Source organism: Arachis ipaensis, chromosome B01, assembly GCF_000816755.2.
Source record: "Arachis ipaensis cultivar K30076 chromosome B01, Araip1.1, whole genome shotgun sequence".
NCBI classification, from domain to species: Eukaryota; Viridiplantae; Streptophyta; class Magnoliopsida; order Fabales; family Fabaceae; genus Arachis; species Arachis ipaensis.
Window position 1 is genome coordinate 133,975,006 of NC_029785.2, and position 20,319 is coordinate 133,995,324.

Genomic DNA, 20,319 nt, shown 5'->3' on the forward strand with positions numbered 1-20,319 from the left:
AATTACTGTCCTAAAAGTTTTTCAATGAAATATATATTACATCTTATTGCATTCACTATATGTTTAAAACATGCTACATATAGCATTTTTTTTATTGGTACGCTTATCGTACAATTTACCATTATTCTTAAATATTAAGTTTCTAATCCTTTGTATTTAGGATTATGCTACGTGTATATCAAAATCAACTACTAAAATTAGTCATCAATATAAAGTGCATGTTAAAATATAAATATATATTGAAAATAAATTAAATTATACATATATTTATATACAAATATATTGGTGGCTGATTTTGGTATCCAAATAATATTTTTGTTGTATTTAATAATTTTAACCGGACACTCAAACCAAATGAAGCAGATGGAAAAAATGATATAACTTTTCTAATTTAATCACTCGAATAACAGATCCGAAACAAAATAATTTAGACAAGCATGTTTAAGAATCCGAATTAGCAACAAATATTGTGTTTAATGCAATATATGTAGTCGGTGGGGTGTGCAAGCTATTATGTGTTGGATGCAAGGGGGCATTTGGTTGTTCATTTGTCAACTCAACAATTAGCCACGTCAACAACCATGGTCAATTTAACTAACTTGCACCACATCTTAACCATGCCAATTAAAACCGTAATCACGCATTGTATATAGCCTTTCATTTTTATTTTTATGACAACATATAAATGATCATCCATAATATATACTTTTTTAAAAGAAAAATGACAATATAAAATTCTTAAGAAAACGAAATAATAAAACTATCTCTCGTAAGTCATAATACGATAAATGCTTCTGGAATTTCAACGGTCAAAGGAAAAGAAAATGGAATGAGAGTGAGAACGTGGTTAATTTGGTTCATAAAAATTGGTGGCTATGACTAACAAGTCTCCTCTGACTAGAAGAAGAAAACAATTATCGTTTATCCAAACAAGGTTTATCTATAGATATAGGATTAGTATCATTTATTATTTTTGATTTGTAATTAATTAGTAATATTTAAAAATTTTAACAAAAAAAAAAGTATTAAATTCTATCTCTAAATTCAATTTTAAGTTGTGATATTATAAAGGCCAAAAAGAAATTCAGAATATTTATGAGGACCAAAGATTGAAGCTTTTTATTTTTTGTATGAACTAAATACATATATATAAATTAATATTCATATAATAATCAAAACCAAAACTTATAATAACAAGGATTAGAGATGAAACAAAAGAGAGAATAAAAATAATCCTATTTTTATAAAGACAAAAAAGTTTCTGTAATTTTCTTCTTTTTTTTTTTATTATTTGTTCCTCTAAAAAAATTACAATTTGTCAATTTCAATCTAATATATAAACCACAAATCAGTTTGAACAAAATAGTATTACAACTGTTCATGCCAGAGAGAACATTTGCTCCTAACACCCTACAACATGCTTCAAAATTGGTTGAATCAACCATTAAGATCTCTTCACAATGGCCGTGGCAAAGAAAGGATGATGAGTGAAGGTGAAAGAAATTTTCAAAGATGGTTCAAGGGCTCCAACTCTGCTAATGACATTTAAGGCAATGTTGTTGTGTTCTGCAACTTGCTCAATTCTACGAATTTCAGCCATCATGTCGGCATCATGTGCAAAACTACTCTTCACATCTTTTGCAATCCTATGAGCTTCTTTGAAGTGATCTGACAAAACTTGAGTCTGAAGAAGGAACAATCAAACATATGAAAATAGTGCAAATGTAAACCAAACAGACTCAGATTCAGACTGTTTTCAAGAGAATACATAAGGAGAAGTTAGACATATGAAAATGATGCAAATGCAAACCAAATAGACTCATTGTTTCAAGAGAATACATACAGAGAAGTCAGCGTGGATAGTGGACTCTTTGAATGTCACATACGAGACGTGATCAGGAAGGCAAGCTTTTTGTAAAAGCTCAAACTGCTGCATGAATACCTAGAGAAAAGTCTCACAATGTCAATAAGGTTTTAAGTAAAATCTCGTAGTGTGAAATACTTTAAGCTATACTAGATATTAGATAACAAAGCAAATCCCTAGAGCTGATACAAAGAATTTTAGTGCTGAAGACAAGAATGTAACAGAAATTCATATAACTTACCTCACGTTCAGTATTGAAAGGGCTTTGTGGTGGAACTAATTTGTGCTCATTTCTCAATGCAGCAAGCATCATGCTTAGACCTTCAGCTAGATATATTTGGCTTTGAAGAAACAAAACTGCTGCAGGAATTTGATAATCTGTTCTTGCATCTTTCAAATAATCTCTTTTCTTCTTTGTCTTCTTTTTAGCTGATACATAAAAAGCATATGTAAACATTGAGTAATAGACACCATAAGCTAGTGTAATAATATTTTACAAATGCAGAGTTACATTAAAACTTAATGATGTTATGATAGTCATCAATTGTCGCATAAACAAAAAATAAAATAATCCCTCTAAACGACATAATTTTTTTTTTTCTCAAATAAGAACTTTGAAATGAATTACAATCACACGTACCTGTACCACTGCTCATTGCCATCCTAATATGTTTCTTCTCCGCAAGCTTAGTCAACACAGCATAAATATACCAATATACCATGCAATAATCATGTACAGAGTAAAGTTCCAATTCAAATCCTAAAATCAGAAATCGATAAGCTATCCAATAAGTTTGCTCTTCAACCCAGGGAAGAATTTGTTGAAATATTGTGATGCTTATATGCTGCCAAAACACATGTATTAGCTAAAGTTTACAATTCCATAATAAAATGATTCATCAACCCATGTTTTTCCACAAAAAAGCATGTATGCTAAGTAACTCATGAGAAAAATTCACACTTCACATGAATTTAATAATTAATATTGCATTTAAAAAGTTTGTGATGGTGTTCCAGAGAGCAGCATTTTCATGCAGATAAGTGGAAAGTTATAAGTTACTTCTTTCATTTGGTAAAGAAACAAACCTTGTTGTCAGAGATGTTTGAAGTTTCTCCAAACTCCTTTTCGAAAGCTAACTCCAACTATACAGCAGACAGTAGAGTGCAAGATTAGATTACAATATTTTTGCTTTTAATGAATTTGTGATAATCATAGTATATACATATATAGTTCAACCTACATAAATTGGCAAGATCATATCCCTTTAATAAAAGAAGAAAGGACGAGGAAATTCATAGTACTCTCAATTGTACAAGCAGATCATATAGTAGTTTAAATAGGAAGAAAGGAAGTTCAAAGCATACTTTGCAAAAGAAGCAAACGCATACCTGCACATAGGTGACACGCCAGTCTTGTAACATTTTACCTAGCTTACGCCTTTGCCATGCAGCATTTGTACAAAGAATTTTGAGTAAATTTATCACTAACTGCATGCATAATATTGCACAGGTTTAAATTATTCTTAAAAAAGAAAAAAAGGAAGTAAAGAGTAGGAGTTATGTAGAGTTGTAGACTGCCAATCATATAGCATACCAAACGACTCATTACCTGTCCTAGTTGCACCATAAATTCATTTTCCTGAATGACATGACTCTTTGTGAATTCAGGTAATCCAGCGGCTCTAATGACCACAGAGAATATAGGTTCTCGACCATAGAGTTTCCCTCCTTGGACGAGCAAAATCTGATAACGAGTTGTAAGGGGTTAACTAGGAAGCAAAGGTTGAAAACAATAATGGTAAGTAAAATTCTATTAATTTGCATTTATAACATGTCTTTACTGGCAAGTGGATTAACGAACCAAGAAGACATGTATCAACATGCTACTTAGAAGCATGGAGATTTGATGTGTTAGCTTATGTGTCTAGCATCCAATAACAGGTTTTCAAGAGTGAAGTATTACAACAAATCTGGTACTTAGCTATGCATAATAAACCTTTAATACTTTATTCATAGATGTAAGCCGGTCAATGATAGCAACCACCTTGTGTGTATGAGTTTTTTTTTTCAGTTTCTTGTGTGTATGAGTTGATAATTTGACAAATATTTAAACGATTAAATTGTTGGTTTACAAAAAAATATTCACTAAAAATAGCTAAAAGCACTTGACGATCCACCTGAAGATGAGCTCTAGAAACCAAATCAGGTTGAGATTTCTGGAAGTTAACTACAAAGAGCAAAGCAGCCTCCAATGATGGGTCCAACGTATAGGAACATATATGGTCTAAATCTTGAAGAAGTTTTACAAAATAGTCAAGAGCCTGGCAAAGATAAATGGAAATATTATAATGTAGGAAGTATGTTTGTTTGTTGGAACAAAAAATAACTCTGTAAACACTTACCTTCTCCCAAGAAAGAATTTCAATTGCCCGTGGTGGTGTTGGGGCTGCTAATCTACAGTTTATACTAGCATCAAAGCCAATTGGCTGATTGCCAGATGCAGTTGTATTGCTTCTATTTTGTCCAGAAATTTCCTGAGCCCTAGCTCTAAGAAACATTGACGATTTCCGAATGGAATCAATCTCTGCAATGCATGAAGCTATGTGCTTTCTTCCCAACTCTAAACCTCTTCCTTGGGGCCGTCTCATAGATATTAAGAGATGGTAAAAGTGCTGAAAGATAATTCATATTGTGGTGAGACTCTAAACGAAGAAAACATGATTTGTCAACAAAGAGACCCAAAACTGAAATAAGAGGTAAACTATTACATGATGGAAGCAAAATATACTAAACAATAATAAAATTATTGCAAGGGAAATCTCTAGGATTAGGTGAATCATTTTTTGGCTTGGGTAGTTTACATGAGGTCATTCTTTGATTTCTTTCATACCTCCAAGTCATGCTGCCATCATGACTAAACAAAAATAAGGGGAAAAGACACTAATGTATATAGGGTACAGAAGGTTCCAGTAACTAGTATCCAAGTGTAAAAACCAGATGGCAAACAGTGGATATGGGCCTCTGGAATAGGACACCCTCAAGTTCCTAGTTTGAGCTTAAAAACTATACTAATCAAGGAAAGTGGAAAAGCTACATGCTAATTTTACAATTTTTATCATCCTATTGTTGACATGAGTAGATTGATTTAGGTATGTTTATTAATGAATAGACACAACTTATGCTTAACACATAAACTGAGCATGATTATATGATTCTGCATGATTTACATAACTTAAAAGAGAACAAACATAGGATAAAACCTTACGAAAGCGTAATCGACATAACAATGCTTTGCAGTAGCCTTCTTCCAGATCAGGATTATTTTGAAGGGGCTCTATATCTGCAACCAAATAGCCCGCAACTCAATTATAAGCATAAAGATAAGCCATACCCTTTATTTAGTTTAGGCAACCACACAATCATGTTGGGTTTGACGGTTAAAGGTTCAAAGATCATAACAGTAGTACAACACCAGATGTTATGAGCAGCAAATGGAAAACAATTAACAGCGGAATTGCCTATGTTTGAACTCAGAACTTAATGATCACCCATTTAACTACAAAGTTGTACACATTTCAAATATGTAAAATTATTATACTAGAGCATTGAGCTTGCCACAACAGGTATTCAGTACAATTTTAAACAAAAGAATATCACCAATCATCAAGGGTGATAACTTCAAAGTTTAATAATTTCAGCTAGACATAACCACCTAGAGGCACTACCATTCCCTTCTGCAAAACTATTTGAACTTATGTCACTGTTATAATACCTAATTAACTAAGAAATCAAAATTAGTGTTCAGGTTTCAATTTACCTTCTGAAACTCTTTTTTTGGATGATGAGGCTTTACAAGCACGTAATTGGCGCGACACTGTTTCTTCAACAGCATTTAGCATTGATAAACACTTCTCATCTCCGTTTCCACCAAGAGGTAGGCCATATGACATGGTAAAAAGATCCTCTTCCTAACACAAAAATATCCCAATTATAAATAGCAAAAAGGGAAAATGTATGAATCTGATTCCATAATAGAAAAACAAAGAACCCTAACATTCAATTCCATTTAGTGACAGCAAGACAATAATAATCACATTCTTCCAAAACAATAAAACTATAAGATCAATCCAGGGAAGACTAAAATTTTTTGGACAAACGGCAAAACCCCAAAAAATGTTGACATATAATAAAGACAGATATAGAGCTGTTGGAATACTTTACTTCATGTGTGCGTGCGTCCGATACAACTGAAAGAACTTCTTTGCAAGTTTCCTGGATGACTTTACAGTAAGAGTGCAACAGGGCATGTGATGATGTTCTTTCAGTCTGCAGGAGATAGAGGCACGAATAGACAGTTTGTGCCAATGAATGACCCTTGTGCCATGTAGCCTGCCATGTCAAATGACAACTAAGGTAAAGATGGGAAAATATATAATTTTTAGATAAATTTAGCACTAGTAAAGATATTGAACTAAAAAATTCTACTATTTGAATATCTTTAAAAATTCTTATTTATTTGATAATGTTTCACGATTTCCTTAGAGGGGAAAGAAAGCGAGTCCATTTATTGAACAAAGACAGAGTTTGATAAACTAATAAAGTAGAGAAAATAGATATCATTATCTTTAACCAAGTGGCCAATGTCCTAGCTTTGAGAATGGAGAAAACCCTCACTAGGATATCTATAACCATTCAGAACCTCAAAAGCATTGGCCCTTGTAATGGAAGATGTACATTGGTCAGCCTTTCGTGGAATGTGCATGCATTATGCCCACCTACATACTTGTTTTAGAGAGAGACGTCTCACTCCTTGAAGACAATTGACCATTCTACTAAACCAAAGACATGCTTAGACCATACAATTATAAGGTAAACTATACGAAAAGTACAAGCAAGGCAACATATCGAAAAGACCTCGCAGGCTAGTAAATGGTCCATGATGTCAATTGTGCAGCGAACATCTGTAGTTTTATCAACACTAATAGGAATTGGGGCAGCACCATCCTCGATGGCCTCCTCGAGAGAGTAATATTTACAAGCAATGCCTGAATCCATCTTTGGATCCATTATCTGACACAAACGGCAAATAAGAAAGTAATCAAGTCAGGCATACAATACAATCACAAAATACTCAAGAACATTAACTCTGGAAAATGGCTTCTCTCCATGCATCTCTAGATATTTCTTACGCAACAAGCGAAACTGATTATCAAATTTCCAAAAGCTTAATTATTGACAAGAAAATGGATAATCATGCCAAATGCAGCTTAAGATATATAAAAATAAAGACACATAAACCCCCCCACACCGAAAGGGTACTAAGCAACACGAAACAATACCTCCAAAGCAGACATGGCAGCATAAAGATTGAAATTATCGCCATGAATGAGCTCTCCCTCTTTAAGATCTGTATCCACCAGGGCAAATTGGTTAAAGAGAACGAAAAATGCTCCTCTTATAAGAGTTTTTCTATAAAGTGAGAGAGAATAGAATCATCTACTATCAGATCACTAAATGTTGATGACTACCCCCTAGAAAAGTATCATTGCAAAACATCAGTACATCAACATCCCCTCTGCTTAGTTCATTAGATAGAACCTTTGGAATAACAATAAAAAGAAGGGCGTTTATGCTATGATCAGCGTAAGCAGTAGCAGCATTAGAGGAGCAAGAGAGTAAATTTATGAAGCTGCGGAACTGTAATCAAAATTCAAAACCCTTCAGCAGAGAACTGAGTGTGTAAAATCGAGCTAGGAGAAAGAGGGTACCTTGGCATGCGGCATGGAGGAGTGGGGAGGCATCAGCCCAAACAGAGTTATCACCGGAGTGAATAGCGGAGCGTGGAGGAGGCACGGTGGCGTTTCCATCCGTGCGATCGTTAGAGGCCATAGCAAAAGCTTCCGAAGCTTGAAACTTGGTATCACTCATCACAAGATCAATTTAAGAAACAGATTAAGAAGAGTGTGAGCTTATTGGTTGGGAATTTTAGAAAGCAGCTAAGCGAAAAAAGCGTGCGCTTGACGAAGGGTTTAGGGTATCATACATTCATACCATTACCATGCTATGCTATCTCATCAATCCCATCAATGCCACTCTACTCTATTTACTTTGAGGATTCTTACTATTTCTCTCACATTCACAATTTGTTAATACAATTTTATATTAAAGGGTTTTGTTGACTAATAGTATTTTAAGACTATTTTTAAAAAATTCAAAATCTTTTTTAATAAAATTGAACAAAATGCTAAATACAAATTAGAAGTCTCGAATTCGAGTTTTACTCTTAACTTTGAAGCGTGTTCCCGTGTCATGTAAGATTTTAAAATTCAAGTGTCGGCGTATCCCGTGTCGTGTCGTGTCCCGTGTCCGTGTCAGTGTCCGTGCATCATAGCAAAAGAGTATATAAGAAACAAAAATACACCCAAAAAATAAGAAAATAATGTGCTATGTTCTAAAGATTTTTTTTATAAATCAAAATTGACCTTCTAATTGAATATACACTTATGTAGAGTGATAGACCAAGAAACAAATACAAACTTGAGTATTGTAATATTATTTAGGAAGGAGAAAAATAGTAAAAAGAGAGTATTTAGGTGAGAGAAAAAGTCAAGTAAGCAAAGGTTGGATATTCCTTGTCATCCTTTGGATTTGAAGAATTGGTTCTTGTATCATAGCAGAGAGCACCCGTTCAAGTTCTTTTCGGGCCTTTGGTGGATATGGCGAGCAAGGAATAACGACATCTTTAATCCCCATGAAACTTGGCCTCTGGAAAAAGTCATTTGTCTAGCATTAACTTCAGAAAAGGAGCTTAGAAATATTTTTGAATTACAACGTATGTCCCTTCCCTCTACTCTAAATGGTTTTTGGAATCCCCCATCCATTGGTACTTTTAAGATTAATTGTGATGCTAGTTATTTTGGTTCGGGTGATAGTGTTGGTTTTGCTTGTGTTATTAGAGATTGTAATGGGAGCTGGCAAAGGGGGTGTTTGGGAATGATTGAGAGTAATAGTATTCTTCAAGGAGAATTGTTTGCTATTTGGAGAGGATATCTCTTAGCTTGGGATGTGGGTCAACGAGATGTTATTTGTGAGACGGATTGTGTGGAAGCATTTAATCTTGTTACTCAAGATGGTTTTGGGTTTATTGATCCACTGGTGCTCAAAATAAGAGATATCATGCATTGGAATTGGCGTGTTGACTTTCGTTTGATTATGAGAGATGCAAACACGGTGGCAGATACTATGGCAAAGATGGCGATGAAGTTACAACTTTCGCATGTGGAGCTTCTTTCACCTTGGGAGGAGTTTAAGAGTAGTCTTAAACGGGACTGTCCCTCTATTTAAGCAGTTCCTTGTTTTGTTTCTTTTGTTTTTCTTTGTTTAATTTATTTCAGTCACCAAAAATCAAACTACAAATTACCTATAAAAGGAGAATGGATATTTTGTCCAAAATAAAATATGTAGTTTACTAATTTTCACATGCACTTGGTTAGTTAGTTTAGAGTGAATATCCTTTTTAAAACTCTTGATTATTATTTTTTCTGGGAAAGACTCTCTCTAATTATCCCCAAATATTATGATGGTCTCATCTATTAAAGAAATTAGACTAATAAACTCCTACAACTGATTGCAAAACGATAACCGATGTCTAACATGAAAATAATTTATTATTTGATAAGAATGCTATAGCTCATTGTAGTTGATTGTGCATCTTCATGCAGTTAAGTTCAGTGCATGCATGCATGCGAAATTCATATGATACGATACATGCATGAAAAGATTCTTGATACAAAGTAAGGGTTGAAGTATACAATGACTATGACACCTAAAAATGAAACAACAAAAGTTGCTGCAAAACTCCACATGAAGTTGTCTCTGAACTCATTTTCCTCTGCATGAAGATCTGAATGCATTACCGATTCTCCACCAGAGATTGAAGTACAACTATGCTGCAATGGAGGTCCACAAAGAAGAGGGTTCCCTTCATAACTACTCTCTCCAAAAGTTGCAAACTGGTATTTGGTCTCCGGTGTTGTTCCAGACAGATTATTGTAAGCCACAGAGAATATTGACAAGCTATATAGCTCTACTAATTTTGAAGGAATGTGACCAACCAATTTGTTATGTGAAAGATCCAAGCTTTCTACTTGCTTGAGGTTAGAAAATGTTTCTGGGATAGGACCACTTAAATGGTTATTTGACAAGTTTAAGGTATGAATGCTACTAAGGTTTCCAATTTGATGAGGAATTGCACCTGTTAACATGTTACAAGAGAGGTCTATTCCTGACATATAGTACAATATGTTTCCCTTGTATGATTCTAACCTACTCTTTGACATGAATTCCACTTCTTGTTCCTCGTCCGAGACGAGACCTTGGATATCGATGCCATTATCTACATGAAGTAGATTTTCAGATATGTACTTGGTGAATTTGATGGGGAACATTATGAAATACTCACCAAATATGATATTGTCTAATGGATCCAAGAGTCCTGAAGATGCATCATTCAAGCATGAAGGTATCTCCCCAGAGAATGTATTGTGTGAAAGGTCTAATATGCTTATGTGCCTTAGTTGACACATCACAGTGGGAATGGAACCTTCAAGGTTGTTACCCTTTAGAAGGAGAATTCTCAAGTTTGAAAAAGTGCCAATCCAACTTGGAATTTCACCTGAGAATTTGTTGTTCATCAAGTCCAATGTCAATAGCAAGGAAGAGTTGGCCAAAGCATTGGGAATGGGTCCTGAGAACTGATTTCCCTGCAGATGTAAGTACCTCAACTTTGACATGTCAAAACAACTTGGCAAAGTTCCATTGAAATTGTTCTTAGACAGGTCTAAATATGTAAGCCTGTTTAGTTTGCAAAGTTCTTGAGGTATGACACCCTGCAAATTATTCTGGGACAACAGTAGAGAACTCAATTGTTGAAAGCTTCCAATCCAACCTGGTAGCTCTCCATTGAGATGATTGTAGCTCATGTCTAGTACTCTTAGCAGAGAACTATTCATGAACACATCTGAGATCTCTCCGGTGAAGCGATTATTGTCCAGGCGCAAAACACGCAATTGGCCTAACTCGGCTTTAGAAGACAATATTGGACCAAACAGGTTATTCTTAGATAACTTCAGAAACTCCAATGACTTCACACCTTCCAAGAACTCAGCCGGCAATAGGCCAGACAAACTGTTTGATGACAAATCTAATATCATAAGCAGGGCCATATGTCCCATTGAAGCTGGAATGACACCATGCAATTCAGATTTGGACATGTTCAAGACTCTTAAATTCTGAAAGATGGTGCCAACACAACTGGGAATTTCGCTTTTGATAGGATTGTGTGAAATATCCAAAGTATTCATATCTTGATATCTTGAAGTACAATTGAGCTCAAGGGGTCCAGTCAAGAAATTGTTACCAAGATCAAGAACTTCTAGTCTTGTGTTATTTATCAGTATCAAGTGGGGGAACCTTCCTATGATGCTGTCATAGCTAAGATCAATCACTCTTAAGTCATTTTGGTATAAAAGAAAGCTAGGAATGCCCTTGGTGTGTTCATTGAGCGTGCAATTCGATAAGCGCAAGACCTTTAATTGAAACAAAGGGATGAAAGGAGGATTCTCAGTTTCAACCTTCAATTGAGAATTGTAGCTAAACAGATCAAAGACTTCAAGGTTAGAGTGATTGGCAAGTGAACTGAAGCTAAAGGAGCCTCGGAAATAGTTATTAGATAGAGAAACATATGATAGTGATTTGAGACTAGACATGAACAAAGAAGGGAAAACTCCTTGAAACTGATTATGTGCAACATCAAATACATGGAGAGATGTTAGGTTGCTAAAACATAGTGGAATCTGTCCTACAAACTGGTTGTGGCTAAGGTCCAGGTGCTGAAGATTCTTGAGCTTACATAAGCCTCCTGCATAAAGGGAAATTTGTGATCTTGCAGTAATTTTGTGCATGGTTAAGACTAATAGCAAGAGTTCTTAAAAGTTAAATTATATATGTGAATAAAACTCACCTTGAGTTGGTAAAGAGCCAACTAAATTATTCATAGAAAGAGAGAGAGCTTGCAAAGATGTAATGTTTCCAATTGATCCTGGTAGGCTTCCAGAGAGTAAATTATTCCCAAGATCTAGGACCTCCAACTTGCTTAAAGTAGAAATTTCTTTAATCAGGCCAAAAAAAAAAACACACTTTTGAGTATCCAAAAGATTCACAAGAAATTATCAAACCATACAATAAATGCAATCTTTCTCCAAGTGTTACCTTGCAGAAAATGAAAATTGGTGAGACCTGTGAAAGATAGATCTAACATCTGAACCACTGGCAATTCATCCAAAGATGGAACTTGAGTTAAAGGGTTCCCCTTTAAACTAAGAACTTGCAAGTTGTTTAATCTGATAACACCATTTACACCTGCCCCAGAGCTATTGAAAGTTACAAATATGAAGAAAAAAACCAGCCATAAGACCATAACCAAATTCAATACAATCATATCATAGGTATATACAAATAATACCTGTCAAATAGTTCCAGGACAAGTCTAACACTTGAAGTTCAGAGAAGGGAAGCAGATAAGAAGCATTTAAGGACCAATATGCATTATTAGCGAGTTCAACATCTCTTATCTTATCAAGAACAAGTTGTGTTACTACTGGCCTTGGGTTTGTGGTGGTGTTGTCACATATGACCCTCTCCCAATCACAGCAATCATTGTTGTTGTGGCTATCCCAAGTAGGTAAGGCAGTTCCATTAGGATCATTGATAGCATCTTTTAACTTCAAAAGTGCAATCCTTTCTCCCTCACTGCATGCATGTCCTATATTCCTATCATTCACCATAACAACCATCATGCAAACCACTAGTCCCAAAGCCCACCTCAACAATAATGTTATACAAAGATCCATGCTTCGGATATAATTAATCTACTAGTTTAAAGTTTAAACCTTACTTTAAATTTGTATATAGTTGCTATTGATGGATGTGCTGTTAGTTGTTACTTATCTTTGTCCAAATTAAAAGTGGGGAAGACTAAATATTCATGGCTAGACTTGAGTCTTGACTTTTGACTAGCACAGTGGGTCATTGCCCTGTGAAAGTGGAACGTGGATGATATTTTATTTGTTCTGAAACTTTGAAATCAATGGAACTGCTCACATTCCATTGTTTGGTACCACACACGTAACTGCCCTAATTCTACCCCCTTCCTGTACGATAGATACGCCTTGTCATGCTCTAGAAACATCGGGAAAAAACACTAGGAAAATTAAATTGATGTGCGATATCAGTTCAGCTACACATCTAAGTGTTTTTGGCAACTAAATCCAACCAAATTGTCTCAAATTCAACAAAAATTACTCTCATCATACTAGCATATACACACGCGCGTTTCAATAACGCAAAACATATTCTTCTTCGTCTTTGTCTTTGCGTTCTTTGTTCTTCCTTCTTCTTTTTAGCTTTTCTCTTTCTCCGTCTTCGCATTTCTTCTTCTTTTTCGCTTTCTTCTTTCTTCTTCTTCGCGTGTTTCTTTTATTGTTGTTGCGTTTTTCTTTTCTTGCTTTTAACTGAGGTTCATTTGGATGCACAAATGAATTCCATGGGTTTTTGTTGATGATTGAGTTTCTTTTATTGCTTGATCAAAATTGAACTAATTTCGGTTCATTTTTAAATTAATTTAGATTCACTTGATGATGTTGATAAGCTTACTAAATTTTTTATTCCTTAGCCTGTTTGGAATGCATCTGATTTGAAATCATAGATGAATTGAATTCTATTCCTTGCTTTGGAATAGAAAAAAGCATGAAGTTGAATTCCGGTGATAATTTCAATTCTCATTTTACCCCGTTTACAAATCAGACCTACTTTGGTCTGATTTCAAAATCAATTCTCACCTAAATCTCACTTAAACTATGCAATATCAAAAATACCCCTATCTAAATTATACTTAATATTTATTGAGGGGTAAAAATGTCTTAGAAAAATAATGTAATTCATCAACAAGTCATTCCAAACAATAGAATTCAATTCTATCTCATTAAATGAGTTAGTTGTTCCAAACTATGGAATTGAATTCTAATTCCATCATTTAAAGGTGTCCAAACAGGCTGTAAGTAATTTCGGTTTATTTCTTAGTTTAATTGAGGTTCATTTGAATCCAGAAATAAATTGTACGTGTTTTTGTTGATTATTTAGTCTTTTTTATTACTTGTTCAAAACTAAACTAATTTCCATTCATTTGTATGTTAATTGAGGTTCACTTGATACTGCTGATAAGTATTGACTAAATTTTTTATTCCTTAAATAATTTTGGTTCATTTCTTAGTTTATTTGAGATCCATTTGAATTTAGAAATAACTTCGATGTGTTTGTCTTAATTGAGGTTCACTGACCAAATTTTTTAGCGATGAAGAATGAAATTATTCATTATCATTTTATTCAATTGTATTAGATTCCACTCCATTCCATTCAATTAGTTTATATTTAAACAAGCAGTACAAAAATTCAATCATCAACTAAAACACATCAAATTCATTTCTAGATCCAAATGAATCTCAATTAAATTAATAAATGAACCGAAATTACTTAAGAAATAAAAAAATTAGTCAATACTTATCAGAAGCATCAAATGATCTTCAATTACCAATGAGTTATATCTCAAATTGCATAGTCTCCCCATACTCATTTAAGAGGTCGCGGGTTCGAGTCTCCCTATCTTTAGTAAAAAAAATGATCCTCAATTAGTATACAAATAAACTGAAATTAGTTCAAATTTGAACAAATAACTCAATCATTAACAATTATAGACCCATACATAAATAATTATATCTTTAATATACTCTCTTAAATAATTTCTTTTTGAGTTTACATAAATATTATATAGGTGTTCTTTCTCCTTTTATTTCTTTTATGATGAAATTTTCTTTCGGTAATAGAAACTGTGATATTACTGTATAAAGTAATATTTTTAAAAAATTTAAACTGATAAAAAAAAGAGATTCAAACTTCGCGTCTTTTTTTTAAAATATTTTTTAGTAATTAAAATTCAATATATATAATTGATTAAATTGTATTATTTTTGTCAAAATTAAATTAGACAAATTAATTTGATAAAAAAATTGATGAACTAAATTTTGAACCAATCTAAATTAATTTTTTTTTTATAAAAAATGACTACAATATTCTTATTATAGAAAATGACAAAATACTCTTATTATATATTATTAATTTTATTTTATGAACTCACTCTTTTTATATATTAGTAATTTTTTTTTATGAACTCTAAATTCTAACTCTTCTCTTCTCTCTAGGCCGTCAAGGGATTAAGATTTAGGTTTTTCAAAGTTTATAGTTCATTGATTTTTTTGGTCAAATCAATTTGTATAATCTAATTATAACAGAAATAATACAGTTTAAACGTCTTTTATGTGAGTGGCTCACATGTAAAAGTCTTACATTCAACCTGAAACTCAAGTAATCTTATTGGGCTACTAAGGTGAAGTATACAGTGTACACAATGTTCATCTCAATTGGCTAGCCTGATGTTGAGCCTTCTGAGCCATATAGAGTGAAGAATCATATGCAACACATCGAACGGCTTAGCCGGTCGATTCAACTGAAAATGTGTCTGCACTTGTAACACCCTCCTTTGCATCTTGGAGTACTTCTTGTACGACACACCTTTCAATATGTTCTTGATCTCAGCTATCTTCTCCGATGGAACATGCAGCGAGAACTTGCTCCAGTCAAGAACATCACTGAACGGAAGCTCATAGTAATCCGAAACAATCACAGGAACACACCCTGCGTTAATGGACTCCACGATTCTAGGACTTGCAACTTCGTAGCCACTCGGACAGAGACAGAACATGCTCTGTCCCATGAGAGCCTTGTAGTCAGCGCCACGTGGAAGGTACTCGTGGACTTGGACCTCTTTGTCTTTGTCCTTCCAGTGATCTAGAAGCTTCTTCCTTATGCTACCGTGAGACCCTCCGGCGAAGAAAGCGAGTATTGTTTTGTGGTTATGGCCGTGGTGGTGGTTGTTTATTGGGTGCAGTTGGGAAAGGTGGTAAGGCACTTTGATTTCGGGAATTGAGACATCTTTGCTGGGATTGAATTCTTCTGAGTTGTTAGCATTGCATAGAACTCTTATTATGTTCTTGAATAACTTTTTCCCTAATTTCTTTCTTGAGATTTCTGGTGCCTGCAACAATCAACACACATGCATGCATTCATTCCAATTTCTGTATCATAGTACAGTTTTTATGTTGAAAACATAAAATTGTTGCTTGCATAATTTGAATCAGTTAAGATGCTATCATGGACTTAATTCTTGTGGACATCTACTATCATCTCGTCACACCAAGGAATTTTGTATCATGATGCAGAATGTTACATAAGTTTAATTCATAAAGGCTTCAACAGAGTCAATTGATCTTAAACTAATTTACGTATGGGCTTAACTCACTTCTAGATTCACATTAATTATTGAATGATTATATATCTGATTTAAGTAAAATTTATAAAATGTTAAATGACAAATAATAATAAATAAGTTGATTCGGCATGTCAATGAATCAATAGAAAAGTAGTAGGAAACTATGCATGAATCAATAGGGAATTTATATCTTGTTGCTGAATTTGACTATGAAATACACAGAGCTGTTGGTAATTATGCACATGAACATATTTTTATGAAAAATAGTTAAAAATATTAAATAATTTAATATATTAACTATCATCTTTATCAGAAAATATATTTTTTATGTGAGTAGCCATCAAAATTATTAACGATTTTGTTAGGTAAACAATGACTTTTGTAAACAATGTAAACAATAGACTTTAAAATTGATCCAATAAAATAAAAAACACTCCACTCCTAAATTACCTCATAAACCTTAACATTAGGATAATCATCTGCACACCTAATGAATTGAACATTCAACTATTGTTAAATGTGCATGAGTAAATCGAATCAAAAGAAGTAACCATCTAATTAAAAATAATGAACATAATCATCTGCATACCTATTGAATTGAACATCCAACATATTCATTGTTCACATTGTTTAATATTTTTTTTTTGAAATAAAGGAGCTCAACACAATAGAGTGGAGCAAACTTAAAGACAACTAGACGATCAACACCTAAAAAAATACAACATAAAGACTCTCCATATCATCTCCAGCATAGTATTTTTATTGTCTACTTATACTTTTCCAATTAAATTACTAATTACTTGTGAGCTTAAAAAAGGAGTTTAACTCAAATGATTATTGAGATTAGTCATGTGCACTAAAATATTTTTTGAAATCTTAATTACATCAATTATATTTTTAAAATTAGTAAAAGTGCTCCATATTAATCTATCAATTTTTTTGTCAAGTGCAAATATGAATTAATTTGGTGCATTTTTACTAATTTTAAAAATATAATTAATACAATTATAATTTTAAAAACTAATTTAATATACGGCGTATTTAAAAACTATTTTGAAACTTAACTCGGAGTAAAAATAAGTACCCAGTCATGGCAAGAGGCTATGAAATGGTCAGCGCCGTTGGTCCTATTCCAGTAAGGGTGTTTGCGGACTATGGTCTGGGTGTAATCAATGACGACTCTCATCAGTGGGCCGCGAGAGTAGCTCACCAGAGGACGGTAAAGATAATGTACGATCTCCGCCACGCTTACGGGCATCATGAACGCGTGGGCCTCCTCTGGGCTATGGGCCCAGAATGGGCTTGAATCATTTTCTAATTCGGACATCAACTGTCCCTCAATCCCGTAGATGTCTTTCATGGGCCATTCATGGAAGAATGGTGGTTCTCCTTCTCTGTAAGTCCACACTTTGAATCTCTTCACCATCTCTAAGTGACTCCTGAAGGTAAAAATCAACGCAAAATTTCAAAACAAAATAAAAATATCAATTAATACCAATATATAACAATATTTTTTAAAATGTCTCAATCATTAAAATTTTAGATTTTATTCATTTATTTTTTTTAAAGAAAGAAACACGTATCTCGCCATGCCGTATACTTAATCATAATTGATAGAGTATATGTGAAATCTAAATTTCATAACATGCCCCCCCAAAAAAAAAAAAAATTAACGTTTATGATTGATTACCTTTTATTATGAATTTATATTTATATATTTCCTTTCGGTTCAAGATCTAGATGATCATACTTCAGAGGTAAACGTGTGACCTAATCATATTCCCATATATATATATATAGCTCCAAGGGATAGAAAGGGAGCAAATGGAATAATGCGAGTGAATATTATTGATGTTCTTTAAATTGTGCTAATGTTCATACCAAAAAGTAAATAAATAAACAAATTGCGTGGGCAGATGAAAGTGTGGTTAGCTAGAAAAGTTTCAGATTGTTTTTTGTGGAAAGCTTTTAGTTCAAAATATTGTTTTCTCAATATATATAATGTTACATACATCAACATACAGAGGTGAATATTTTTATGATAATAACTTATATCATATCATCATATTATAAAAAGAGGTGAATATTTTTATGATGATATTTTTACATTAATATAGCATTGTAAACTATTAGATGATTTAAAAATTTATAATGTCATTTTCATATAAAAATATTATCATGTGAGTATTATCCATAAAGAGATAGTAAATTAAAATGGTATAATAGTGATGAGTGATATGGTTACTTAACTGATGAAAAGCATAAGGGTTTCTGTAAACGGGTCCAATGGGGACAAAATTCTCTTCCTTCTCCGATGTGAACTTCCGCATCCGTATCGCTCTCAGAATTGCTCCTCTTGCTTCAGCCAAATCTTTTTCAATTCTCACCAAACTATTATTATTCCTTTTCTTCCGCTATATATTATTATACACCACGATTAATTAATATTTTCAGTCAAAATAATTAAATTCTCCCAAATAATCACAATGAAGAAAATAATAAAATTATGCTGATATTTTTTATATTCAAACATAATTATTGTTAAAAAATGAAAAGAGAGATAAGAAAAAAAATACACACGTACTATTATTCCACTAGTGGAATCATGAGAAACATCATGACTAGGGGATGAAGGTGGCATCAATGGTGGAATACTATGTTGTTGTTGTTGTTGTAGCACATTATTAGGAGCATGTTTGGAATGAAGAGTAGTTTTGAGAGGCAAAAGGAGACCTAATTCAACTCGACTATTATACGCACATATGGCCAAGAAGAAGAGAATGATGAACATCATCGTTACACTGAATACCAACCTTGAATTTGTTGTTAGCAAGGTTGATGGTGATGATGATGCCATGGCTATCTATTCTCTATCTATCTATTATTATTGTTCTCACACAAATTGTGATTTAGTTTTATATGTGAGCTAATTAATAATCAATATGTATGTATATATGTATGTATGTATGTGTAGTAGTTGTAGCTATATATCTATAAGCTATAAGCTATGTTAATTAGTACAAAAGGAAGAAGCTATAAGGGATGGGAAGAAGATGGACATAGACATAGCATGAGGGGTGATTGTGGAGGAAAAAATAATTAAAATGTTATAGAGAAGTTGACCAAACAGTAAGGTAACTAGAGAGAAGATAGATTCATTTGTTGTGGTTGGTTCATAATAGTTGGTCATGGAATTCATGAAACTTTTCTTGAACCATAGAGCAAGCGCACTAACTATATATGGAGGATGGAGCCAATTACCACTCTCATATACACACTTATTAGGTGTAATGGTGTAATTATGATTTAGACATGAACCTGCAATAGCTAGCTTAATTAGAATGCTACATAGATAAAATGTTGTTATAGTGGAATACAATGTTTTTTGGTGGTATAAATGCGCTCCATATACATATATGGCAGTTTTGCAAACATATTAATGGTCAGTGATTTCATTCTTTGGGGTAACAACAGTTGTCAATTAGGATTCATAACTTACCAATTTGGGAAACGCCGGGGAAACAAGTATTATTATTATTATTATTATTATTATTATTATTATTATTACTACTTTATATTTAATTATTTTGGATTAAACTAAACTTATTATTTGAAGGGCTATGAATGTTTGTGAATTTTGCATAACCAAACTCACCTTCAATATATTGTTAGAGTTGGATCGGAGGAAATAGCAAATCCTAATTAATCGGGTTTATAAGTCACTAAGCAGCCATACGCGCGTGTTTACAGCAATAATAATGCATGTAGCATTTTAATTCTGATGAATTTTATTTATGATTTAGGGTAATTTATCGGAATAGAATGAATGAGGCTCAAAATGATAATATATTCTTATGTAATTCGAATTTAATTGCACGCTTGTCCTATTTATATTTTTATGTAATTCGAATTAATTTAACTTGATTTATACGAAATACATGTAAATTAAATTAACCTTATTCTATTTATATTACTAATGCAATATATACATATAAATCTAATTCAATTTATTATT

The 20,319-nt window shown here is 33.2% G+C and overlaps 3 protein-coding genes across 3 annotated transcripts; all 3 read right to left on the reverse strand.

The window, feature by feature from the left end:
• LOC107640408 (N-alpha-acetyltransferase 35, NatC auxiliary subunit) lies at positions 1,259-7,978 on the reverse strand. Its single transcript, XM_016343932.2, has 15 exons — positions 7,633-7,978; positions 7,204-7,271; positions 6,779-6,934; positions 6,086-6,253; positions 5,682-5,832; positions 5,125-5,204; positions 4,267-4,536; positions 4,042-4,185; positions 3,474-3,608; positions 3,254-3,352; positions 2,951-3,007; positions 2,505-2,709; positions 2,106-2,293; positions 1,844-1,942; positions 1,259-1,684 (listed from the first exon to the last, which is right to left on the reverse strand). Exons 1-15 carry the CDS (start codon positions 7,790-7,792, stop codon positions 1,445-1,447), a joined length of 2,220 nt encoding a protein of 739 aa, XP_016199418.1. The 5' UTR covers positions 7,793-7,978; the 3' UTR covers positions 1,259-1,444.
• On the reverse strand, positions 9,519-13,378 carry LOC107615318 (probable LRR receptor-like serine/threonine-protein kinase At4g36180). Its single transcript, XM_016317403.2, has 4 exons — positions 12,387-13,378; positions 12,134-12,283; positions 11,886-12,032; positions 9,519-11,783 (listed from the first exon to the last, which is right to left on the reverse strand). Exons 1-4 carry the CDS (start codon positions 12,772-12,774, stop codon positions 9,616-9,618), a joined length of 2,853 nt encoding a protein of 950 aa, XP_016172889.1. The 5' UTR covers positions 12,775-13,378; the 3' UTR covers positions 9,519-9,615.
• On the reverse strand, positions 15,233-19,480 carry LOC107615327 (probable glycosyltransferase At5g20260). Its single transcript, XM_016317410.2, has 4 exons — positions 18,889-19,480; positions 18,555-18,718; positions 17,389-17,743; positions 15,233-16,070 (listed from the first exon to the last, which is right to left on the reverse strand). The coding sequence occupies exons 1-4, from the start codon at positions 19,159-19,161 to the stop codon at positions 15,393-15,395; spliced, it is 1,470 nt and encodes a 489-aa protein (XP_016172896.1). The 5' UTR covers positions 19,162-19,480; the 3' UTR covers positions 15,233-15,392.

What these genes read in the sequence shown, in the direction of transcription:
- LOC107615318 (XM_016317403.2), bottom strand. Translation starts at nt 12,774, where the DNA reads ATGGATCTTTGTATAACATTATTGTTGAGGTGGGCTTTGGGACTAGTG. An exon ending in GTCCTGGAACTATTTGACAG is followed by an intron (nt 12,284 to 12,386) that starts GTATTATTTGTA and finishes GCTCTGGGGCAG; the next exon opens with GTGTAAATGGTGTTATCAGA. An exon ending in CAATTTTCATTTTCTGCAAG is followed by an intron (nt 12,033 to 12,133) that starts GTAACACTTGGA and finishes GCCTGATTAAAG; the next exon opens with AAATTTCTACTTTAAGCAAG.
- LOC107640408 (XM_016343932.2), bottom strand. Translation starts at nt 7,792, where the DNA reads ATGAGTGATACCAAGTTTCAAGCTTCGGAAGCTTTTGCTATGGCCTCT. An exon ending in GGCAATGAGCAGTGGTACAG is followed by an intron (nt 2,294 to 2,504) that starts GTACGTGTGATT and finishes TTTATGTATCAG; the next exon opens with CTAAAAAGAAGACAAAGAAG. An exon ending in CTATCCACGCTGACTTCTCT is followed by an intron (nt 1,685 to 1,843) that starts GTATGTATTCTC and finishes TTCCTTCTTCAG; the next exon opens with ACTCAAGTTTTGTCAGATCA.
- LOC107615327 (XM_016317410.2), bottom strand. Translation starts at nt 19,161, where the DNA reads ATGGCATCATCATCACCATCAACCTTGCTAACAACAAATTCAAGGTTG. An exon ending in AACCCTTATGCTTTTCATCA is followed by an intron (nt 17,744 to 18,554) that starts GTTAAGTAACCA and finishes TTTTACCTTCAG; the next exon opens with GAGTCACTTAGAGATGGTGA. An exon ending in TAGCCTCTTGCCATGACTGG is followed by an intron (nt 16,071 to 17,388) that starts GTACTTATTTTT and finishes TGATTGTTGCAG; the next exon opens with GCACCAGAAATCTCAAGAAA.